General features: G+C 40.8%; 1 protein-coding gene across 1 annotated transcript in view; it reads right to left on the reverse strand.

Annotated features, from left to right (window-relative positions):
• The window catches only part of VPS8 (VPS8 subunit of CORVET complex), a 264,970-nt gene that overhangs the window by 39,222 nt on the left and 199,591 nt on the right, over nt 1-26,157 (reverse strand). Inside the window, exons 39-40 of the mRNA XM_034781874.1 lie at nt 25,700-25,782; nt 4,075-4,155 (exon numbers count right to left, since the gene is read on the reverse strand). Of these exons, the coding sequence (XP_034637765.1) occupies nt 4,075-4,155; nt 25,700-25,782 (164 nt within the window). The remainder of the gene's footprint in view (nt 1-4,074; nt 4,156-25,699; nt 25,783-26,157) is intronic.

A 26,157-nucleotide genomic window follows, 5' to 3' on the forward strand; every position in this document is an offset into this window, starting at 1 on the left:
TTTTCTCTAATACAAGTTCAAAGCACCCATCACTGGCATAGGAGCTTTATCATGTCCATTATCCATAGGGGAGTTTTATTATTACACTGTGATCCTGTATGATTGAATATGACCATTTATATAATTGAACAGATTTAATTTTTTTATTAAAGTTAATGTTTAAAATGAAATATACACGAGTTAAGAGGCAAGGTACTGTACATCTGGGGTCAGGCTTGGGTTATGGGGGGTTACAGGTATCGTTTGCAAGGATGAGAAGACACATACATATTGCATAACCTGCATAGACCCAGATTGGGGGGCAAGGGTTTTTAAAATGTCAGTGGATAGGTGGGCTTGGGTATGCCAACCATGGAATGAATAAGGAGTCCAAGTTAGTATCAGTGTACAAATCTGGTACAAAGTATGTCATGTAAGATGTCAATGGAAGTTAGATTTTGCTAAATATGAATATCCTGGTTGAATCCATGTATCATCTTTGTATCTAAAGTTATGAATATTGGCCATGGACTTGTATCTTATACATGTGTTGTATTCCTGAGTAACACCCACCAGATAAGACTTACATCAAGGCCAGACAGTTGTGTGTTGATGGCCCATTAAGGACACTTAACTCTAACAATGGGCCATAGAAGAAAGAACAGGAGTACTTGTGGCACCTTAGAGACTAACAAATTTAGGTGCCACAAGTACTCCTGTTCTTTTTGCGGATACAGACTAACACGGCTTCTACTCTGAAACCATAGAAGAAACTCATTCCACCCACTAAGCCTTCATTTGGATACCACAAGAATATGCAGAGCAAGTATATGGGCAAGGACTGCCTTTGTGAGTCATCAAGCCATGTAAGGACATGTGATATGCTCATGTGACCCTGGAGTCCATCTTGGGCCAGTAATATTGCACAGAGGCTGTGAGCTTTGTTTGAGACAGTAAATTTCCAGGCACACAGCAAAGGATATTAAAAAAGACCCCCAAGATACCTCCATTTTGCCTCTTTCCTGCCCTGATTCTCTGGATGGTGGATTTACAACTAAAAGGAGCATTTTGAACTATGGACTGAGGACCTTCCAATCTTTTGGAAGTTACCAGAGAGACTTTACAAGACAGCAGTCTATTCCATCACTGCTACAAACCAGATATAAGGGCCTTGCAATTATTTGTATGTATATGATCTATTAACCATTAACAACTCTCTTATTCTTTTCTTTTATTAAACATTTAGTTTTTAGTTACTAAAGGATTGTCATCAGCATGATTATTAGGTAAGATCTGAGTTATATATTTACGTGGCTAAGTGGCCGATCTCTTGGGATTAGAAAGACTCTATAATTGATTTAATTGGTTTTCAGTAACCACTCATCATAGAGTCCAGTGTCTAGGTGATGAGACAAGGGCTGGAATGCCTATGGAGACTGAATTTTTGGCTTCTTGTTAACTGTTAACAGTCTCTGGGGCGGGGGTTACTGGCTCTAAGATCAGTGTAGTGAATCTCAGTAACTGGTATGGGGGATGAGTTTGAGGAACCAACCATTCACAGGTGCAGGGTGGTTCTCCTCTGGCCACATACCCCACAGTCCTTATCACGTCTATTCTGCACACCATTCCATTCTCTGCAGGCATCTGACTCGTTATGCACCTCAGATAACAAGATTCAGACTAACACGGCTACCCCTCTGATACAAGGCACATGCAGTGACCTTCAATGAAGAGTGGGGGAAGAGGGAGCATACCACCATTTTGGGGTAGTTGACCTTGTTTCCACCCAGGTTGCATGGTTCCAGTTGCACCACTAACCCTGTGGTCCATGTACAGAAAGCTGGTGCGGATGGGAGGAGTGCAACGGAGCAAGACTGCCAACCAACCCCAGGGACCTGGGGCCTAAATCCTTGAGCTCAAAGCAGAGCCGCTATGAAGAGCTGTTTGCTATGGCACAGAAGCAGCAAGACTATTGAATTTACTGCCAGCGTTTCAATATTCGGTGTTTTTCTTAAACCCCAGCTCTCAGAGTCAAGTGATTATGTGAGAAGCTTTTTTTTTTGGGGTAAATGTAAAAAAGTAAAGTAAAAAAGGAAGATTTTGGGCCTCAGTTTCAGATTGTGAAAATATGACCCAAGTGAATTCAAAAGGCAAATACAGAAAACTCAATTTACCTCTGTTAAACTTAAGCCAATCTCATGAGTTTTAGGATCTTGAGTCAATCGATTTTTTAACCCTTTGGTTTGTCAATACAGGAAGAGACTGGAACACACCAAAACTTTTTGTCCTATTAGCTATTCATGTGGCTTTTGGGGACATAGCTGAAGACTAGAGGATTCTCTGACTACAGGATTCTCTGAGTGTGGGAATGCACAGCATGCTGTGGCAACTGCAGCAATGGCTTACATGGAAGCAAGACTTTTTAACCATCTTTAAACAAGTAATTTCTCTATTTTCTTAAAATGAATCCAAGGTTAGGGGCTTGAAAGATCTGTAGAGTGGTGGTGCAGGCCAACATACTAATGAAAGGGGGAGAAGGATGGGCTTTAGGGAAGATCAGAAGCCCCATTTGGGTATGCTAAGTTTCAACTGACAGCTGGAATATCCACAAGGAGATGTCAAAGACAGGATGAGATTTTTGTCTGGATGACAGAAGAAAGGTATGGAATAAAGGTAAAGGTATTAGTTGACAAAGAAAAATCAGACTCCCACGGACAATTTTAACATGAGCCAATTTCAAAACACGTATTTAAAGTATTAAAAGAAATCATACAAAAGCTACATAGAAATTCAAAGGGCATAAAAACAAACAAACACTCATTTTAAGTAAATTTTAGAACACAGTCTGAACTATGGCTGCCTCCACAATAATATGCTAAAGTGTGGTTAAGATGTGATAAATGAAGGGGGTAGGAGGTAGCTCCCTTTTATGGACACCCAACCAGCCAGTTAGCTATAAAATTCCTCTTAGTAGCTGTTCTCTACTTGCTTTACCTGTAAAGGGTTAACAAGTCCACAGGTAAAAGGAAAGGAGTGGGCACATGACCAAAAGAGCCAATGGGAGGGCTAGAATTTTTTAAAACGGGGGGGGGGGGGACTTCCCTTTGTCTCTCTGTTGTGTTCTCCAGGAAAGAGGGAAACAAGGAGCATTTATGCTATAAGAAGCTTTAAGCTAGGTACGATCAAAAATCATCAGATCATACCTAGAATTACTTATCTGGAACTCCCAAATGTGTAAGTAGATTAGGAATGTTTAGAAAGATGTGATTAGGTTTATTTCTTGGCTTGTGGACTCCTCTGTCTAACCCCAGATGCTTTTGTTTTGCTTGTAACCTTTAAGCTGAACCTAAAGAGAGCTATCTTGATGCTTATTTTTGTAATTGTTTCTTTTAAGATCTAGCAAAAAGCTAAGTTCCAAATGTATTTCCTTTCCTTTTGTTTTTAATAAATGTTACTTTTTTAAAAAACAGGATTGGATTTTTGTGTCCCAAAGAGGTTTGTGCATGTTGTTTAATTAGCTGGTGGCAATAGCTGATTTCCTTTGTTTTTTTCTCTCAGCTCTTCCCCGGGGGTGGGTGGTGGTGGTGGTGGTGAAAGGGCTTGAGGATACCTCACAGGAAAGAATTCCCAAGTGTTCCTTCCTGGGTTCTCAAATGGTTTTTTTTTTTTGCACTTGGTTGGTGGCCACATCTAACCCATCCAAGGTCAGAGAAAAGCTGTGACCTTGGGAGTTTAATACCAGCCTGGAGTGGCCAGTATTAATTTTTAGAATCCTTGTGGGCCCCAACCTTCTGCACTTGAAGTGCCAGAGTGGGAAATCAGCCTTGACACATGTTTAATTGTGTAGTTGGCAATCTATTTCCCTGCATTGCTTTGTTTTTCAATGCCTCATAGCACTATATGAATGCACACATCTTTTGATGGTGACAAAAGCTGGGTTTCCATTTGCCTGATTTTTTTTTTTTTAAACTGATGTTAATGTGTTAATTCCTGACAATTAGTGAACTGAAAAGAAAGAATAACTCCTCTTCTAGGCAATACTAGCTAGGCCTTTTATTTAGCTATGGGCAGAATGAAGAGGCACACACAACTTACTTGCTCATAGTTAAATGTGTCCAGCATCCCCAGTACAAGTCCCTGAATTTCTCCAAGTTTCCCTCTACCATAAACTGGATCCTGTGTTAAAAAATTAAAAGCTGTGATTAACAAAAATACAGATCATAACATTTTTACATTTTATTGCTCTCTGTTTACTCCCATTTTCTATGAAAGACAAAGGAGTCATGGTTAGAAATATTTACCATACAAGATAATCAGAAATATCAGTTTTCCCACATACATATAGTAAAAAAGCAAAGCCTGACAGCTTACTGGCAACCATCATGCTAGGGTCAAACCCCATCCCTTTGACTCTCAATCTTCACTCCTTCATTTTGCAGGACCACTTTGCCTGTAGCTACAAATTAAAAATGTGCTCAACAGCATGAACTCAATTTGTCCTCTCACTAACTTGTATCACAGTACTTGTGGCACCTTAGAGACTAACAAATTTATTAGAGCATAAGCTTTCGTGGACTACAGCCCACTTCTTCGGATGCATATAGAATGGAACATATAATGAGGAGATATATATACACACATACAGAGAGCATAAACAGGTGGGAGTTGTCTTACCAACTCTGAGAGGCCAATTAATTAAGAGAAAAAAAACTTCTGAAGTGATAATCAAGCTAGCCGAGTACAGACAGTGTGATAAGAAGTGTGAGAGTACTTACAAGGGGAGATAGAGTCAACATTTGTAATGGCTCAGCCATTCCCAGTTTACTCTGAAACTTGTATCACAGTGTCTCCCAAATGAAGCTTAAGAAGAGAACGAGCATGGCCAATATTCAGGCAAACGCCTATTGAAGATAGTCTAGCCAGAACAAAGCCTAGCTCAGAATTGGGCCCATTGGCCTTAATATAATGTTGGAGAAGTTCAGCCTATGGTGCACACAGCTGTCTGGAAATGGCAAAAAATGTTACAACACAGTTAGGACAAAAGTTCTCACGAGAGAGGAGATAAACTCTGCAGAGACAAACGATCTCCTCTGCATCCCACTAAAATGCATCTGTGTTCTCTTATGCCAGCTGGTAGGTTAGGACTGTTGCTACCTTTTTTCTTTGAAAGAATGAAAAAGTATAGCTGAGTGCTAAGGATGGATGGTTTTGTGTTTAAGATAAAAAACTCATTTTACATTTTGTGATAAAACTAGATCATAAATAAACACATTACACAGATAAAATCATAAAATAGTAGTAATAAGAGAAAACTCATAATATTAATGCTAAAAGGTTAAATACAAAGAAGAATACTTAAATGATTTATTGATAATTTCAAGATACAACTCATCACATGTAATGATCTGTATAAAAGGCAAGTTCCAAATACTTTGCCTAGCAGACTAACAGGAAGTAGTTAGACAAGCTTCCAAAACATTTGCTGGCTAGTCCAAAATCTATTCTAATTAAAAAAAACTTTAGAAAAAGCACTTAAGAGTGGATTAGTTGCACAGCAGAAGTAAGATTGTTAGATGAAGTCAAAATAATTTATTTATAATGGTAGATTTGCTAATTTTGCACTAGTTAGTCAATACTAAAGTCACCCAATTACACAGAATACAGGAACATCATAAGATAAATCTGGCAGCCTACAGACAGTCCAAATATTTACTCCTGGGGGAATTCTGCACCACTGCATGTCATAAATATAGAGAGAAGGGTAGCATAAAATCCCTCCTTGGCAGCTGTAGTAAATCGTTTTACCTGTAAGGGGTTAAGAAGCTCAAATAACCTAGTTGGTACCTGACCAGAAGACTAATGAGGAAAGAAGATGCTTTCAAATCTGGAGTGGGGGGTGGGGGAGGAGAGAAGGTTTTGTTTGGGCTCTCTCTTTGTTGTTCCCTCTCCGGACAGAGAGAGAAGCCAAGCAGGTACATCATCTCCTGAAAATATACCTGGAATGTTCCATCTAAAAATCACAGAAATTGTAAGTAAGGCAATGAAATGCATTAGGTTATACTTTGTTTTAGCTTGTGAACTTTCCTATGCTACAAAGGTCATTTTATTCCTGTTTTTGTAACTGTGAAGCTGAGTCCAGAGGGGAGTCCTCTGTGTTTTTAATCTTTTTATTACCCTGTAAAGTTACCTTCCATCCTGATTTTGTAGGTGTGATTCTGATTCTTTTCCTTTTTTCTTTATAATAAAGTTATTTTAAGAACCAGATTCATTTGAGTGTCCTGAAGATAAAGGGTCTAGTCTGTACTCACATTGCTAAGGCAACTAGTTGGTATATTATTCTAAAGCCTGCCCAGGAAAGGGGCTGAAGGGCTTGGGGGATATTTTGGGGGGGAGGGGGGGGATAGGGATTCCAAGTGACCCTTCCCTGAATTTTAGTGTAAATCACTTGGTGGTGGCAGCAATACCATCCAAGGACAAGGAAATGAATTTGTGGCTTGGGGAAGTTTTTAACCTAAGCTGGTAGAATATAAGCTTAGGGGGTCTTTCATGCGGGACCCTACATCTGCACCCCAGAGTTCAGAGTGTGTGTGTGGTGGGAGAACCCTAATACTGCAATTTTGCAAAATTCCCCATTTCCCCTGCAGAATTGGGGCTACAAAGCTGCTGGCCGCCTCTAGGGGCTGCTGGGGCTCTGCAGAGCCCAACTCACAGTGAGCAGAATGCCGCACTCCCATCCCCCCAGAGCCCAGCTGGCAAAAGGTGATGAAGGACAGGGCTACACCACAACATGTCCCCTGGCAGGATAGTAAAGAAGCGGTGGGCGCTGGTGTCTGGGCTAGGGGGTGCCCTGCAGCTGGGCTCTGGGGGGATGGGAGTGCAGGAGTCTGGGCTCTGGGGGCTCCATACAGCCCCCTCCAGCATTCCCCCCAACAGGAACTGGGTTGTTGTAGGGGCTTCTTTAACTCTCCTGGGGGAATCTTTTTTTGCTGTTGTCTGTATTGACATACTTGTTGACAGATATTTTGCAACAAATTACCAAAATAATTGAAACTGGAGTGGTTATATTGTGTTATGTCAAAATATGCAGAATTTTAAAATAGTGTGCAGAATTTTTAATTTTTTGGCATAGAATTCCACCAGGCGTAAAATATTGGTGCATCCTAAAATGCTGTTACAGGGAGTTTATTCACTTTTTATTAAAGCAGAATTGTTGACAGTACAAATTACATAAGAAAATGAGTTACAGGAGGGGGTGATTAATACAAAAGATAGAGTACAGGTGAGATGAGACAGGACAAGAGTTACAGTAGAGACACACTGTGATGTAGTGAGTATTGGTGGTTCTCCTGGCATTTAGTTCATATTAAAGCAGTACCCATAATGCACTCAGCACTTTCAAGAGAGACAACTGGGACAAGCTGCTCATAACTTAAGGGCAGACAGAAAAGTAACCAGAGACTAGGGAGAATAGAAAACACTTTCTTTTCTCTGCTCATTGATGTTTCCTCCCAAAGCCTTCATGAAATATCTTTTGATTTCCTGACAAATCATGGCCAGGGATTTCTCATTTCTTCACTAAGGCCATGTCTACATGGGAACACTCAGGAAAATTAAGGCGAATCAGCTAAAGGTGCGAAATCTATGTACATAAGTTAAGGCACATTAAGCCCTGTGGATGCTCTCATTCAGAAGTAAAGTGGCCATAGCTCCTTGTAACCTAGGGCAAGTCTACACTACAGAGCTACATCGGCATAGCTGCTCCAATGCAGCTGCGCCGCTGTAGTGCATCTGGTGAAGACGCACTATGCTGATGGGAGAGTGCTCTCCTGTCAGCATAATTACTCCACCTTGTGAGAAGCAGAAGCTATGTCGGCAGGAGATGCTTTCACACCAACATAGTGCCAGTGGGGATAGTGCAAAACTTGCATTGCTCTTGGGGGTGGGGGAGAGAAGAGAGTGGGGATGGCTTTTTCCACCCTGAGCAATGTAAGTTAGATCGACTTAAGCAGTGGCGTACACCAACCCTTAATCATCCTGATCAGGAAGACAGGCTCTTAGCTGCAAAGAGGGGGGCAAGGTTATAAAATGGGACAAGGATGGAACAGGATGACCAGCTCCTTAAACACATATCTATAATGTGGAGGGAAAAAAGCTGAGAGATCATGGGGGACTTCAATATGAGTGACATATACAGGAGGTCTCAGGTAGCCAGTACTATAACAACACCCTCAGAATTTCTAATTATTACAGATGATAATTTCCTAACTCAAAGCGTTCCCCCCAGCAAAAGGAAATTCTGTGTTAGACATCATCTTGACAGATAAAGAGGAATTTATCACAGAACTCAAAATCAGTGGCAGCTGAGATACAAATTATCATAATTTGATCCCATTTATAACATGCAAACAAAATGAAGTCCAAACCAAAGTAGTTGGTACTTTAAAGGGACAATTTCACAAAGCTGAAAAAAATTATGGAAGAAACTATGAATCCCCTGCCCCCAGAGATTTTAATAAGAAAAATGTGAATGATAATTGGGAATTATTTCAGAAAAGTTTACTAGATGCCCCAAATGGCACAACTTAGAAAGGAGGACACTGGTTAAAAAGCCAGTCTGGCTTAGAACGGAAGTAGAGGCAACTATATAAAAACAAAAAATCTACACAAATGGAAGAAAGGAGAAACTGATTTATATTCATTAATAGCAAAAGTAAGAAAATGTAGAAAATTGATAAGGTAACTAAAAAAAACATGGGGAACTCTATCATCACAGAGTAAAGGACAATAAAGATTTTTTTAAAAAGAATATTAGGAATAAAAAGAATTCTAGCAACATTACTAGATAGAAATAGTAGAACTGACACTAATGCAGAAAAGGCATTCTGCTCTGAATTTGGGAAAAATGGATGTAGTCATTGTCTCACTGTCTGGAGTGGTTCACAACTGAGTGCGCCAACCTCAGGGCAGGCTGTTAAAAAGCAGGGTAGAGACCCCAAACTGGTTGTATCATCTATCATTAGATTTCACCAACCCAGTAACAAATGTGAACTCCTGAAGCACAACAACAGTCTTATGATGGAGTCACTGACAGTCCCCATGGGCATTCCAGTCTATCTCGCCACCTAGGTGGTTTTGCTTCAGCGATTTTGCTTATAGCAATCTGACCATTTTCTGTCCATCAAAAGGCATGGCAATCTGTCTTGGAGAACTGAGACTGACAATGATAGTCTAATGTTGATTTAATGCCAGTTTAGATGGTGTCATTCATTTAAAATGTGCATCAGTTCACATTAACTTCTGGAATGATGCTTGCTTTTGAGCCACTGGAGGCATCTTCCAAAAGACCTTTTTAACCTGAAGTAATAACGGAAAAAGATTCTTACATGATCCTTAAAGGTCTAGGCCCAGTTATGGAAGCATGCTCTCAGAACCAGAGAGAAATTAGTTTAAGCTGATTAGAGCCCTTTCTGGCAAGCCTGCTACCTGATTCCATTAGTAGGAGATTGCCAGGAGACATCAGCAACTGATACCAGGTCCATAGTTACAGGAAAAATGCCGTAAATATTTATTTCCTTTCAAGAGAAAACTTACAGGCCCTGGAAACCCAAGTAGCCTGTTGAAGTGAAAGGCTTCTGCTCACTTGTCCACTCCAGGCAGTTGCATGCACAGCATGGGGGGTGGAGGGGAGAGAAAGAGGTAATTTCAACCAAGAAGTACTTGGAGTTTACCGGGGGGGGGGGGGGGGAAGAAACGACATTTTTCCAGCATTTCTTTAGGAATTGTATATGGGTTAGCAGAGACCCTGGAAGTGATACTCCCCTATCCCTAGCCAATCTGAATTATGACCTCCTTGAAAAAGTGGAGTACTAAAAGGAAATATTTGTCTTGCTCTTCAATTCATTAGGGGTAGAGGGGACCTTATTGGGGAGCCAGGGCCCTGAGTTTTCACCTCTTCACCCTTATTAATTAAGGATAAGCTTATTGATATCCTTGTGTCAAAAGTTCTGGATTCTGAGTCAGTCCTCTGGAGAGAAGGAGGGAGGAGGAGGATACCTTAGCAAATTGGACCTTTATGAAGCTGGTAGCCTTTTGGGGGAGAGGGGGTTGGAATCCAATAGGGGCAGAGACAAATTTGAGGGGGTCATGCTCCGAGGTTTGTCTCCAGTACTCACTGCATTGACTGCGGGGGGAGGGGGCGCTGATGAAGAAGCAGAGCTAGGGCATCAGGGTCTTGCTAAGCATAATCCCCATAATTATAAGGAGCAGTCTACGGACTGCAATGTGACCATACAAGCTCATTCAAGAACATGAGGGCCTCTGGCTTTAGTCTGGCACAAGGAATCCTTGTCCCCAGGGTGCTTCTCTCCATACAGCTGCAAACAGTCCATTCCTTGGGTGATCCCTCAAGAGAGCAGTAAATCCCTTTGGTTCAAGTGCAAGCTCTTGCCCACAGAGATTCACCAACAGCAGAGATCGCATGACTGAGGAGAAGAGGATAAGTCACATGAAAGGACAACAGTCTGCCCCTGAGGCTTTTCTGATGTTAGCACAGTCCCTGAGGTTTTTCGGCTGATTTTTGCTGATTTTTCTTCTGAAGCAAAGAATCAGGCATCCTTAGACTCATAGATAATAAATATTGAAGGGACCACTATGATCATCTAGTCAGACTTCTTGCCTGAATTAAATCCTGTTTGAACTATAGCGCAACTTCTAGAAAAACTTCCGATCTTGATTTCTATATTGCCAGTAATGGAGAATCCAATACAACCTTTGGTACATTTTTTACAAATGGTTAATTAGTCACTGCCAAATATTTATACCTTTTTCTTTCCAGTCTGAAATGGTCTATCCTCAACTTGCAGCCATCGGATATTGTTATATCTTCATAGGCTAGCTTGAATTGCTCATTAGCAAATGTATTTATAGACTGTAATCAGATCACTCCTTAGCTTTGTTAAACTAAATAGTTTGAGCTCCTTCCATAGCTCACTCTAAGGTGTGTTTTCCATTCCTTCAGTCGTTCTCGTGCCTCTTCTCTGAACCCTCTCTGTTTTTTTTGAGGTCTTTCTTGAATTGTGGACACCAGAACTGAACACAGTATTCTAGTAGGAGTCGTACCAGTGCCAAATACAGAGGTAAAATAACCTCTCTACTCCTTATCAATATTCCCCTGTTTATGCATCCAAGTATAGCATTAGATTAGCTCTTTTGGCCACACTGGGATCCTCAAGTTCACCGTGACTCCCAAATCCTTTTCAATGTCCCTGCTTCCCAGGTTATTCCCCCATCCTGTAAGTATGGCCTGCACGCTTTGTTCCTAGATGTTTGACCTTACATTTGGCCATACTGAAACACAGTGTTTGTGCTCAGCTTCCCAAGTGGACCAGTTCGCTCTCTGTCAGTGATCTGTCCCCTCCATTATTTACTAGTCCCTCAACTTTTGTCATTGCAAACTTTCAGTGATTTTTATCAATGATCTGGAAGAAAACAATGTCAAATAGCTTAGGGCCAAGAACCAATATCTGCAGGACCCCTATAGAAATAAACCTGCTCAATTGTTATGTTGGGATTTGTCAATTAGCCAATTTTTAATCCATTTGAGGTATGCCATATTGATTTTATATTTTTCCAATGTCTTAATCAAAGTGTTGTGCAGTACCAAGTCAAATGTCTTACAGAAGTTTTAATAGATTATATCAACTAGGGCTGTCAAGTGATTAAAAAAAATAATTGTGATTAATCGTGCAATTAAAAAAATTAATAGTGCAATTAATCGCACTGTTAAACAATAGAATACCATTTATTTAAATAAATGTGGATGTTTTCTACATTATCAAATATATTGATTTCAATTACAATACAGAATGCAAAGTGTACAGTGCTCACTTTATATTTATTTTTATTACAAATCTTGGCAATGTAAAAAAACCAAAGAAATAGTATTTTTCAATTCCCCCATTACAAGTACTGTAGTGCAATTTCTTTATCATGAAAGTTGAACTTACAAATGTAGAATTATGTACAAAAAAATCTGCATTCAAAACCAAAACAATGTAAAACTTTGAAGCCTACAGGTCCACTCAGTCCTACTTCTTATTCAGCCAATCACTCAGATGAACGAGGTTCTTTACACTTAGGGGAGATAATGGTGCCTGCTTCTTGTTTACAATGTCACCTGAAAGTGAGAACAGGTGTTCACGTTGCACTGTTGTAGCTGGCCTTGCAAGATATTTACATCCCAAATGCACTAAAGAGTCATATGTCCCTTCATGCTTCAAACCTCCATTCTAGAGGACATGCGTCCATGCTGATGATGGGTTCTGCTTGATAATGATCCAAAGCAATGTAGACTGACACGTGTTCATTTTCATCATCTGAGTCAGATGCCACCAGCAGACGGTTGATTTTCTTTTTTGGTGGTTCGGGTTCTGTAGTTTCTGCATCGGAAGACTACAGAACTTCTTAAGACTTCTGAAAGCATGGTTTACACCTCACCCCTCTCAGATTTTGGATGGCACTTCAGATTCTTAAAACTTGGGTCGAGTGAGAAATCTCACGTCGATACCTTCTTTGTGTTTTGTCAAATCTGCAGTGAAAGTATTCTTAAAATGACAACGTGTTGGGTCGTCATCCAAGACTACTATAACATGAAATATATGGCAGAATGTGGGTAAAACAGAGCAGGAGGAGACCTACAATTCTCCCCCAAGGAGTTCAGTCACAAATTTAGTTGACCCATTATTTTTTTAACAAGCATCATCAGTATAGAAGCATGGCCTCTGGAATGCTGGCCAAAGCATGAAGGGACATACAAATACCTTGCAATGCCGGCTACAAAAGTGCCATGTGAATGCCTGTTCTCACTTTCAGCTGATATTGTAAATAAGAAGCGGGCAGTGTTATCTCCCATAAATGTATGGGAGCGGCATGGGCCGAGGGACGTACTGGCTGCCACTTCCAGCAGCTCCTATTGGCCTGAAGCAGCGAACCACGGCCAGTGGGAGCTGTGATCGGCCGGACCAGCGGACGGGGCAGGTAAACAAATTGGCCCGTCCCGTCAGGGGCTTTCCCTATACAAGCAGTGGCCGCAGTTTGAGAAACACTGATGTAAACAAACTTTTTTGTTTTAGCGATTGGCTGAACAAGAAGTAGGACTGAGTGGACTTGTAGGCCCTAAAGTTTTACATAGTTTTGTTTTTGAGTGCAGTTATGTAACAAAAAAATCTACATTGTAAATTGCACTTTCATGATAGAGATTGCATTACAGTACTTGTATGAGGTGAACTGAAAAATACTATTTCTTTTGTTTATCATTTTTACAGTGAAAATATGTGTAATAGAAAATAATATAAAGTGAGCACCGTATACTTTGTATTCTGCGTTGTAACTGAAATCAATATATTTGAAAATGTAGAAAAACATCCAAAAAATTTAATAAATTTCAATTGGTATTTTATTGTTTAACAGTGCGATTAAAACTGCGATTAATCAAGTTTAATATTTTTAATTGCGGTTAATCAACACTATTCTCTATCAACCAAGCTGTAATCTCATTTTTTAAAAATCTAGTTCATTTGACAGGATCTATTTTCATAAATCCATGTTGATTGGCATTAATTATATTATCCTCCTTTAATTTTTTATTAATCTGTCTCAGATCAGCTGTTTCATTATTTTTCCTGTGATCAAGGTCAGGCCAAAAATTGACAAGCCAAAAATTACACAGGTCATCCCATTTATCCTTTTAAAATATTGGCATAACATTAGCTTTCTTCCTGTCCTCTGAAAATCAACTTTCCCTGTTCAGTGAGCTCCTCAGTCAGCTCTTTGATAACTTTTGTATATAAATCAACAAGTTCAGATAACTTAAAAATGTCATACTGTAGTAGCTACTGTTTAACATCCTCATGAGATACTTTGAAATGGAAAAAGCAACAAAGAGTCCTGTGGCACCTTATAGACTAACAGCTTTCCTGGGTGAATACCCACTTCGTCAGACACATGTCCATATTTTTCCAATCATCCAGGACCTCCCCTAATCACCACGAGGTTTCAAAGATAATGGCCAATGGCTCTGCAATCACACCAGCCGACTCCCTCAACATTCTCTGATGCATTAGATCCGGACCCATGGACTTGTGCATGTCCAGCTTTTCTAAATAGTCCTTAACCTGTTCTTTCACCACTGAGGGCTGCTCACCTCCTCCCCATACTATACTGCCCAATACAGAAGTCTGGGAGCTGATCTTGTCAGTGAAGACTGAGGCATTGAGTACTTCAGCTTTTTCCACATCATCTGTCACTAGGTTGCCTCCCCCATTCAGTAAGGGTCCCACACTTTCCCTGACCTTCTTGCTGCTAACAACTGTAGAAACCCTTCTTGTTACCCTTCACATCCCTTGCTAGATGCAACTCCAATTGTGCTTTGGCCTTCCTAATTACATCTCTGCATGCTCGAGCAATATTTTTATACTCCTCCCTAGTCATCTGTCCAAGTTTCCAATTCTTATAAACTTCTTTTTTGCATTTAAGCCCACCGAAGATTTCTCTGTTAAGCCAAGCTGGTTGCCTGCCATATTTATTATTCTTTCTGCACATCAGGATGGTTTGTTCTTGTGCCCTCAATAAGGCTTCTTTAAAATACAGCCAGCTCTCCTGGACTCCTTTCTCTCTTATATTAGCCTCCCAGGGGATCCTGTCCACCAGTTCCCTGAAGCAGTCAAAGTCTGCTTTTCTGAAGTCCAGGGTCCGTATTCTGCTGCTCTCCTTTTTTCATTTAGTCAGGATCCTGAACTCGACCATCTCATGGTCACTGCTTCCCATGTTGCCACCAACTTCTACTTCCCCTACCAATTCTTCCCTGTTTGTGAGCAGCAAGTCAAGAGGAGCAGGGCCCCTAGTTGGTTCCTCCAGCACTTGCACCAGGAAGTTGTCCCCAAGACTCTCCAAAAACTTCCTGGATTGTCTGTGCACAGCTGTATCGCCCTCCCAGCAGATGTCAGGGTGACTGAAGTCCCCATGAGAACCAGGGCCTGTGATCTGGAAACTTCTGTTAGTTGTCCAAAGAAAGCCTCGTTTACCTCATCCTCCTGGTCTGGTGGTCTATAGCAGACGCCTACCACAACATCACCCTTGTTGTTCTCGCCTCTAAACTTAACCCAACATGCTTTTCTCCAGATGGGCACTAATATTTAATACTGGAGCTCTGAGTAATCATACTGTTCTCTTACATACAGTAACTCCTCCACCTTTTCTCCCTTGCCTATCCTTCCTGAACAGTTTATACCCATCCATGACACTGCTCCAGTCACGTGAGTTATCCCACCAAGTCTCTGTTATTCCGATCACATCATACATAATTCCTTGACTATGCCAGGACTTCCAATTCTTCCTGCTTGTTTCCCAGGCTTCTTGCATTCGTGTACAGGCACCTAAGATAACCAGCCGATTGCCCTACTTTCTCAGTATGAATCAGGAGTCCACGTAGGCCATCTGCTGAAGAGTCAGTGGCGAGGCACCCACCCACCCATATATCTTTGAAAAGTGGCAAATGTGGTATCGCTTGGATTTTGTGAAGGAGGTTCTTTGCAGCAATATAATGCCTGATGTTAGGAAGTGGGATATTAGTGAGGACTGGTAGCCATTCAGTGTTTGTTAGTCTCATAGTCTATTATTATTTGATTCAGTTGTACATCAACTAGCTTTGTGTGGGAAGAGTTTAATACAGGTGTACAGTATTCTCCCACTGAGTAGTGGAGAACTAGTACCAAACTGCAGTACTTGCACATTAGCTCCCTAAACTGAGCTTCCAAGCTTATTTAGAAAGCCATTTCTGCTCTTAATCTTCTGAGCTACCTTTGTGAAGTAGTCCTTGTAGATTAGTGTGTGAGCTCCAATTACTCTTAGATATACTGGCTTGGGTCACATGCCAGTTGCTCTTCATTCAAGAAGATGTTGAGTTCTTGAAGCATTAGTGTGATTGAGATGGAAGCATGACGACACTATCATTAACAGTCTAGACTTAAGTCTCCACTTCTTGCAATAGGCACCGATGGCTGCCATGTCTTATTCAGGTTGTGCTCAATCTTTCTGAAGTCTCTTGAAGCTACGCAGATGTTATTTGCATACTTGAATGGCCTTCAGATTGTTGGAGGCAGATTAGTAAATATGTTGAAAAAAATTGGGGCAAGAACAGATCCCTGAGGGGGTCCATTCTTCTGGGTCCTCCATGTGCTCAGTTTATTGCTTAGCACCACTTGAAATTGTCTATTTTGAAGCATCATTTCCATAGCCATTACAACCCACAGAGATTTTGACATCTTGACCAGCAGACCAATGTACCAGATGGTATCATATGCTGCTATCAAGTCAAGAAACACCACTCCTGTCATCTTCTTCTGCTGGAAACCATTTTCTATGTAAGTGGTAAAGAGCATGAACTTGGTCACAAGTGCTCCTATTAGGTCTGAAGCCTGCCTGATTATCACCCAGAGCTTGTTCTACCATGGGCATGAGTTGTTGCTGAGATAGTCACTCTAGAAGTTTGTAAGCACATCTCAGAAGTGATACTGGACACAGCTAGCTGGAAAGGAATTGCCCTTTCCTGGTTTCTTTCTGCCATATCTTAGGCATCTTGTTCTTTTGGATGACATAGTATATGAAAATTGACAGCCATTTTGTGCTACTCTTACCAAGATATAGCAGCATTTCTTGTACAGTCTTATCAAGGCCACCTGCTTTTCCTGCTTTCTTGAGGCTCAGTGCTCTCTTCACTTCTTCAGTGGAGGAAGGCTAGACGATGTCTTGCTCACAGAATGGTCCCACCTGTGAGTATCCGCTCCATTTCCTCTTTACTGATTCCTCAAAGGGCTTGTTTCTGTTGGCTTTTGCTATGTTAGTTAGGCATGTGGTGATGCTGTTTGGAGACACTTTCCTGACATGTGGATGGTGGTTTTGGTGCTGCACCAAGATTCCTTAAAGTAACCATATTTCCTGCTAGACCGTATGTCCATATTTAACGTAACTTCTCACCAACGTTCATTGTGACAGACATTAAGGCTGTCAAGAAGACGGTTTGCTTCTCTGAGTCACCTGATTTCCCACACTGCTTCAGAAGTTCTGCTCATTCTTCATTTAAGTAGGGTATACAAGTCTCTTGGTAGGCATGCGGAATAAATTTAATGGCTGCTTTAAAGATTGCTTTGGAGGAGCGAGTGTAAGCATTTTCTACAGAGGCATTATATGGTATGCACACTACATACTCACTAGTCAGCTCTGAGTATTTTTTTCCAGTCTGCTCTTCTACAGTTCCACTGTAATCAAGGGATAGTGGTTATTATGGGGATTGTCATTTCTATCTGAGCAAGAAGAGGATGGTATTGACTGTTTGGGAGCCTGGTAACAGTTGGCCCTGCTGAGGCCACCCAACTGAGGTCAGGAGAGCAACCCTGCTTCCACTGTGCAGAGAAAAAGGGGGCTGACTGCTTAGGGTCATGCAAGAGATATAGATCTCTTAGAGAAGTCCAGTTTATGGATCCAGTCCATTTTTGTCAGATTCTCTGCAGCCCCATAAGGTGTGGTGGCTATTTAAGTCCCCAACATAGGACAGATGGGTGTTGAAGTGCTGGCAAAAGTGAAGTGTTCCAGGTTTTATCAAGGGGTTTACAAACATTCACAACTTCAAGTTGATCAACTTTTGCAATGATACTGTGAGTCACGCTTCCCACCCCTTACCAGTAATGGAATCTGATTGGCTAAACAAGAAGTAGGACTGAGTGGACTTGTAGACACTAAAGTTTTACATTGTTTTATTTTTGAGTGCAGTTATGTAAAAAAAATTGGAAAATGCAACTTGCAAATGTAGAATTAAAGAGCTTGCACTACAGTACTTATATTAGATGAATTGAAAAGTACTATTTCTTTGTTTTACAGCGCAAATGTTTGTAATAAAAATAGTATAAAGTGAGCACTGTACACTTCGTATTCTGTGTTGTAAATGAAATCAATATATTTGAAAATGTAGAAAACATCCAAAAATATGTAGGTATTCTATTAAGAGTGAGATTAATACTGCGATTACTCACGATTAATTCTTTTAATCTCACGATTAATCGAGATTCTTTTTTTAATCACTTGACAGCCCTATTTTGAATGTTTTATGGGGGGGGTTTGTTTGTGAAGTGAAACTTGGAATTTTTAAGCCAACATTTACACATACATATTTTAAAACTACAACATAGTAAGTGATAAATTCTCTCAACCATAATTCCACATCAATGATGCTTTTTTGCCTGGGAATTTCCTTGGGTTACAAAAATATTTATGAATTGTTCAGTGATGGTAATTCCTGTGGATTGTACAGGAACTTCAGTGGCCTTGCAAGATGGAGAGAAATGGACCTCACTATTTTCCAGATAACTTCTTGCCTCCTCGGCTAGTCCCGCCCCCTACACGTGACTTTCCTTATTTCAGTCTTTCCTGACCAGCCCCACTTGCACCCCACACATTCACGCACATTTTACCGATAAGTACTTCAACACACTTTTTAAAAACTACCAGTATATACAAAGCATGCACTTGTAAATGATGTGAATTATATCCATTTGTGAATTCTTAAGTGCATATATATTTCTCCATATTCTAGGAAGAGATAGCAGCAGCTCCCACAATAAGTGTTTTGCAAGCTCTTACATTTGCAATTTTTTTTTTTTTTTAAAACAACTTTGTCAGACTGCTTGGGCTGACATTTCCCATGCCAGGTATCTGTCTCGAGCTGAATTTGTTTTTGAAAATTTCAGCAAAAACTATTCAGCCATCTCAGAAAACCATGTTAGTGAAAAATAAGTTTTTCCCATGTTGAAATGTCCTTACAACTATTTTACTGAAAAGCTCTAGAACCTCTATGCTTTGGACTAGATCCTTGAAATTTAGCTGGCGATCATTTTACTTGGAGGGCCAGATATGGCCTTAGAGAGGGGGACTGAGGAGAAAAAAAGTGAGCAGGAAGCTAACCTGGACACTAGGGTATAGAGTTGGTGGTAGTCAACAGGCTGGACACTCAGGCATTGGAGTAAGGATGAAGGGAGGAAGCTAGCAAGTGGCAAAGACTAGGAAGGTGTCGATACCTAATGGATAAGGTGGTGAAAAGCAGGTGTGCAGTGTAATTGTAGCTGTGTGGGTCCCAGGAGATTAGAGAGACAAGGTGGGCGAGATAATATCTTACTGGACCAACTTCTGTTGGAGAGAAAGACAAGCTATTGAGATTTGATTGGCTGGAGATTTCTGTTGGTGAGAAGGAGGCAGTCAGTGGAGGAAGCTTAAGAGATGGACTCCAGGAAAGGGAGAAGGAAGGAGGAAACCAATCTGGAAGAGGGAGTAGTAGTTCGCTTAAGGCACCAAGGGACAGCTTGCCCAGAGGTAGTGGGAAGGGAGAAGAGGTGGCTAGAGGAAGCAAATTAGCAGGAAATGGTGAAAGTGGAATGCAAACTTGATTGCAAGATACTTGGGAAATTGCTCCACAATGGCTAAAATTATCCAGAACGCTTAGAGCAACAGCAGCCTCTACATAGAGTTGTTCCTGCTCAATAAGCACTACTGCCAACAGGCTGCCAATATTCACATCTGAATCAAACAGGATTTGGAAATTCATCCAATTCTTAGTCAAAAACCAGCTGTATGCTTGGAATATACTGAAGGGATAGACAGCTTCCAGAGGTAACAATTGCACGAAGTGACCAGTGTCATTTTAGGTCATATTGTATTATAAGTAAATTTTATTTTAACATGCATAATTTAAAAGTAACAGCATGGAAAGTACATCATACTGAGATACCATATAAATTATAGAGAACAATGGAGAGCTCAGGTCTTCCAGCACAGCATGTACGTGATCCATGACATACAGCAAGCTATTTTTATATCTGTCAGAAAGCCACTCACTCGTTCCTGGAGCATTCTATTAAATACATGGCTGAGGAAAGCCAAAAAACAGTCAAAAGGCAGACTGAATGAATAGGGCTACTTTATAGATGGTAAATTAGTCTTCCACAAAGCTGTATGTAAAGAGATCTTCCATGCAAATCATTTCTCCTAGTTCTGGAGGATAAGTCACTTCAGGCAAGGGTTAGTTAATAAGCTCCAGAGACAGGGCCAACACCGCTAGAGGAAGAATGTCATCCCAGAGCTCCCTCCAATCTGGTGCCTGTGTATTAACATTGGCTCCTGAGAGCTCCCTCCAGCACAACCCTCCTCCTCTCTTCACTTCCCTAATTTCTGTTGTACCTTCTCCGAAGTGCTTGTTGTTTTCTCCTCTCTAAATTGCTTCCAACCGCCTTGAATATTTCTTTCTGCCTTTTTGGTGAAATCAGTTACACAATTAAAGGAAATAAATCTGTATTACAAGGTGTAAACTCAGATAAAATTACTTAAAACAATTCCTGAGCCTGCAGCCTATTCCTTTACACACTGTTTTTCTTCTCATCTCACAGATACAATACTGCGAAAGGACACAAAGTTTAATTCCTTTCTGTCTTTTAAAACCTACAGTAAATTGCTTATAAAACTTTAGAAGCTTAGGAAGCAGTTCTCTCATATCAGATGGTTTTCTCCATTTATGTAATATGTAATTGCTTCCTCATCTGTGACCAAGCGCAGCTGGAAGCAGTCACAGGAGGCACCTAGTCTCCTGGGGCCCTCCAGTGGCAATAGGGCTTCAAGCACCTGCTGTGTAGTCTTCAGGCGCCTGGAATCTGGTGTGTAGGCTGCTGCTTTACCATTTGGAGTGTGCCCCCAACTGGGCCTTGGGCCAATTCTATTTGGGAAGAAGGGCATTGTAAGACTCCCAGGGAGTGGAATTGTGAGCCTCTTCACAGGCTGTTTAAAATTCTTTGAGCTTCTTAACATCCACAGGAGATTGAAGGAAGCCCCAAAGAGCCTCTTAGGTGGACTCCCCTAATGCAATTCTTAGGCAGTGAATGAGTAAGATTCAGCCCTTCCACGGGCTTTGCGGAGAGAAGAGGAAAGGGAAATGCTCCCCCAGGCTCCTTTTGCTCCCCAGTCCAAAGATAGGACTGTTTTTAAAATGATGGAAATTCTGAGACAAAGGACTTTCAGGCAAAGTTAAAGCTGAGACTACACATCAGCAACTAAATGTTGAGCTTTTTACAAACGCAGTAGGCAGAGCTGTTGTAGCTCTGTTGCTCCCAAGATATTAGAGAAATAAGATAGGTGAGGTAATATTTTATTGGACCAACTTCTGTCTGAGCTACACAGAATTGCCTGTGATCAAAGTTCCATCCCCTTGCCATGAACAGGAACACCTAATAAGTGATGAAGTGACCCCTGCTCTCTCAAGGCTTTTGGAGCTGCCAGGTCCCTCAGCAGAGAATGGGGGAAATTCAAACAAATTTAGAAGGGACCTCAGCTTCCTTCCTGCCTAGTCACCCCGCCTGCCTACCCTGCAAACATGACAGAAGTGTGTCTGTCAGACTCCTGTGGAAGGAAGTACCACAGCATTGGGATGGTCTCAAACACAATTCTGCCTTTCCCCCTCCTGTTTTGAGGAGACTTATTAAAAAAAATCTGTGCAATTTACATTTCTGGTTTCCTCCAGCTCCCTATACCTCAAGGGGAATCTGAATATATCTGCTTTCAGAACATTAATGAAGGATTATGGACTTGTAAAAGAATTAACCCTCAACCTTCCATCTCTCTCCAGACAGGGTTCACCCACTTCAAATAAAATTTCTCTTAATGCCCCAGGAGATTTATCTAAGATCTCTCCTAATGTACTTATTTTAGGATTTCCTTTTTAATAACTAACTTTACAAAAATCATAGGTTAAGGAGAGATAAAAGCACAATCTAATGTTAATCATTATTTGACACAATCTCAATTGTGTAAGGTTTAGTCAAAATGGTGTAAAATCAGAATCTAGGATGGAGTGTTTGCAGCAACAGAGGTGGAATCTGTTCCTGGAATTTAGAAGATGCCCCTTACCACAGCATTTAGCACTGAAGTACAGAAGTTAACATTTGCATAAAGTTCGATCTCTAATGGACCGTTTTTCCCTCTTTGGGTTTAACTGCTTAAACTTGGAATATTGTAACCCTTTTCCCTCAACAGAAGAGGCAGATATCTAGCTCAGTTTACGGAATTTGGTGTCCCCTTACAAAGATTAGTAAGTCCCTTGCAAATGTATTACTTCCAGTCCACAGATCTTCACCCACAGCATAGACTCAGACTCGTAGGATATGTGTACATTGCAATTAAACCTCTGCGGCTGGCCTGTGTCAGCAGACTCTGGCTATGGGGTGTTTAATTACTGTGTAGACGTTTAGGCTCCGGCTGGAGCTCAGGCTCTGGGTTCCCATGAGTACATGTCCCAGATGTGAAGAAGAGCTCTGTGTAAGCTCAAAAGCTGGTCTCTCTCACCAACAGCAGTTGGTCCAATAAAGCTACTATGGTTCTTTCAAAGCACTCAAATAGCTCCACAATGAGCTTGTAATGGCCCTTGTGTCTGGCTGCTCAAAGTCAGCAAACAGCTGCTCCACCTCCATCCTGGCGGCAGCTTTTCCCCCTTTGGTTGAGGGGTGCTTTGAAAGAGCCATAGTTGTGTTCTGTGCTGGAGTGTTCTTGGGCCTGGAGCTTTGGATGCTAAGAATTGTGTAACACTTGCTGTACATTTATACATAACTATGTTTTACTGATGCTATGAATTACACAGGGCTTGCTGTACATTTACAAATACAGTGTGCTGTGAGTACCAGTATGATTCGGCAATGTGCTGTGAGCTTATAAAGTTAATTTTATTCACTAAAAATAAAACTTTATTGCAAAAATATGTAATAGTTTCATGAGTGACCCGACAGCCTCGTATTTTTTCCCCAAGCGTTTCTATTAGAAAAAAGTCATTTTTTAAATTAATGCAGTAGTAGAGCTCACTAAGCCAGTCTGTGTATCCAGGGAATTGCAGGTTTCCATTTTCTCAAAGTAACTCTTATTTATCTATTTAGTCACTAATTATCAATGCCCTGCACGACCTCTACGAGATCAGGTTTGGAGGATTTTTTGTTTGTTTTATATTGGTTTTGTTTTTTCCATGTTTTGCAAATAATGAACGTTGAAGTCTGTTATTTATATACTTTTTCCATCTTGTGAATGTATTTATATGTTTTGTTTCATTGTGTTTATATTTTGTATCAAAACAAAACAATAAAGTTAAAAATAGAACTTTATTAAGTGGGGAAAACAGTATAAAAAATTACATTATTACAATTTTTCCTGTCTTCTTTTTCCTTATTCATACAGAGGGTCATATTGGCTCTCTAAGCCCCTTGTTCCTGATCCAATGCAGCACTGGTTCACAGGATTTCACTGAACGTGTCTTCCCACCTACTCCAACAGAGGGATGACAAGCAGATGCCAACTCTACCTCTGTTTGCTCTCTCACAAGTAAAAGAATGAAGAGTTAATATCGGTGTCTAACTTGGGAGCGGGCCGGGCAACAATCTTTAAATTTAAACATTGTAAAGAAAAATGTATGCACGTTTACCCAAGCTACCTTTCTCCTTCCTCAAGCTCATCCAGTGCTCTCCTGGTGGGACTGGCTACACTGGGGGGGGGGTCTCAAACAGCATGGCTGGAGCCCCCCACTGTGTCTCCTTTTGTCCCCCCTCCTTGCTGTTCATGGCAGAGGTCTCTCTCAGGCTCCTCCGAGGTCTCCATGGTGGTCTGTGGGGTGCTGTCGAGGTCTCCGCCACATATGGCATGCAGCTTATTGTAAAAGTGCCAGGTTTGCGGCTCAGCACCAGATCAATTGCTGGCCTCCCCGGCCTTGTAGTAGCCCTGGCAAAGTTCCTTCACTTTCACCGGGGACTGCTGCTGATTCTGGTCATATCCTTTTGCCTTTATCTCCCATGTAATCCATTTGTAGATTTCCATATTTCTCAGCTGGTCCATGGCTCTGCCAGGGGCATTGCGGAACAGCTGCTGGAGGACTATTAGAGTATCCAGAGTTCACAGATCAGTAGGTCGATTATGTTTCCACAACTTTTGGGAGGTGGTTTTAACTGCATTGCACTAATAGGATGCTTATGGCGGTAGACAAATTTGAAAGCAGATATGCACAAATTGGTTGACACAAGACGGACAGTCCATAGCCCTATGTTCACCCCTTTTGCAATACTATGTTAAATACTGCATCAAAGCATACTGTGTAAGGTATCTTTGAACACTCATGATTTGCTGATCATTATTGTCCTGGTAAAATGTGTGGCAACACTGTATGTAAAGATAAGATTCCACTGTATACTATTACCAAGACATGTAACAACATGTTCTGAAGGGCAGTCACAAACAAGTTCCCCAGAGACAAAAGGCTAGCCAATGCCTCAGCCAGGTGTCAATGAGATCAATTGGACCATCACTTGATTAAGTGGCCATCTTCAGCAGGAGAGAGGATGTGGGCAAAAAAAAATCTACATTTTGACAAAGAAGCATCTTAAGGTTCCAGGCTACACAGACTTTGTATCCTGAACATCAGCTAGAGATGAGTCTTGTACAAGAGAAAGGGTAATAAGAGGAGAGGCCAGATGCCTCAAATCATCTCTCTTGCTCTCTGCCCACAGCACCATCAACCCCTAAAGAATAAAGGAAGCAGCATTGGACTGGGGTGGGGGGGGAAGGAGGAGGGGAATCCTGACTGAAAGAGGTTCAGCCAGTAAGACTGCTGGAACATGTGGTGAGAGACACCTTTGCTTTGTATTCATTTAGCTTGTTAAGTTAGGTGTTAGTTGTGTTTTACCTTTTATTTCCTTGTAACCAATTCTGATTTATATGCCTCATTACTTGTAATCACTTAAAATCTATCTTTCTGTAGTTAGTACATTTGTTTTGTTGTTTTATTTAAACTAGTGTGTTTGGAAAACTCTGTTTGGGAAAATAAGACCTGTGCATATCATTTTCTATTAATAAATGACAGACTTCATATGAGCTTGTGTTGTGCAGGAGGGTGCTGGGCAGTACAAGATGCACATTTCTGGGGGAAAGTCTGAGGCTGGGAGTTTGCTGGTGTTGCCCGCAGTGTAATTAATGAGTGGCTGGCTATAGCACTCATACACTATAGCTGGGAGCGATTTACATGCTGGAGGCTGTGAGAGAGCAGACCAGGAGTGGTTGCTCTCACAGCGAAGAATGTAAAAGGCACCCCAGATTGGGAAATTGAGGGGACACAGCTGTCCCTCAGTCCAGATTGTACCCTGGATAATGTCACAAAGATGACTTACATTGACTTAACTTTGTAGTGTAGACCAGGCCTAAGTAAGGATTTAGTAGACTAACTTAGGGTCCCATTTCTTAGGAATCTCAGCCCTAGGTTTTAAAAATATTTAAATTTTGGACCAAACTAATTAAGATCTAATAAGTAAAATATTGTTTGGTTTACAACATACAAATTTTACGTTACTACATCTTCTCTCAAGGCTAAACATTATAATTTCAGTTAGTGTCCCATCACACCAGTCCCATGAGCATTTTTTCATCTTTGTAGCCTTAACTAATAATTAACCAGATTAATTTCTGTAACTACACTGAAGTCAACAATGTTACATCAGGGATGGATTTGGCTCTACATTCTAATGTGGTATAACCAGGGCCTTATAAAAGACAACAATTTAGTAAACACTTGTATGCTCACTATGTTTTCTCCTCCCCTGTTGCTCACCTGGAGAATTCTCTGCAAGATTGAGGGAAGGGCAATAAATGCAGCCATGTTGTTTAGCACTTGCATTGTCAAACTCTTCAGAGCTGAAATAATAAATATGTAAAAGTCATGCACAACTGGCCAGAACTGGAGATTTAATATAACATGTTGTTGTTTTTGTAAGAGTTCATAAGGATGTTTATACTCCTTTGTTTTCAAAAACATGATTAACATTTACAATAAAAAATAGTTATAATGACCAGAGAATTATACAATAAAATTACAATTCTTTATATTTAAAAATACATGTAATTTTCAGGTATGTTTTTGGGACTCTCACACTACACTATGATTCTCCCCCCAATACACACACACACAAATTGCCTCACAGTCTGGGACGTTCCTGAATTTATTTTTCTAATCTGGTTATCTACTGCTATTCAAATTTCCCTACTGCCATCAAGTATAAACCTGCAAAA

Source organism: Trachemys scripta, chromosome 9 (genome assembly GCF_013100865.1).
Source record: "Trachemys scripta elegans isolate TJP31775 chromosome 9, CAS_Tse_1.0, whole genome shotgun sequence".
Lineage (NCBI taxonomy): Eukaryota > Metazoa > Chordata > Testudines > Emydidae > Trachemys > Trachemys scripta.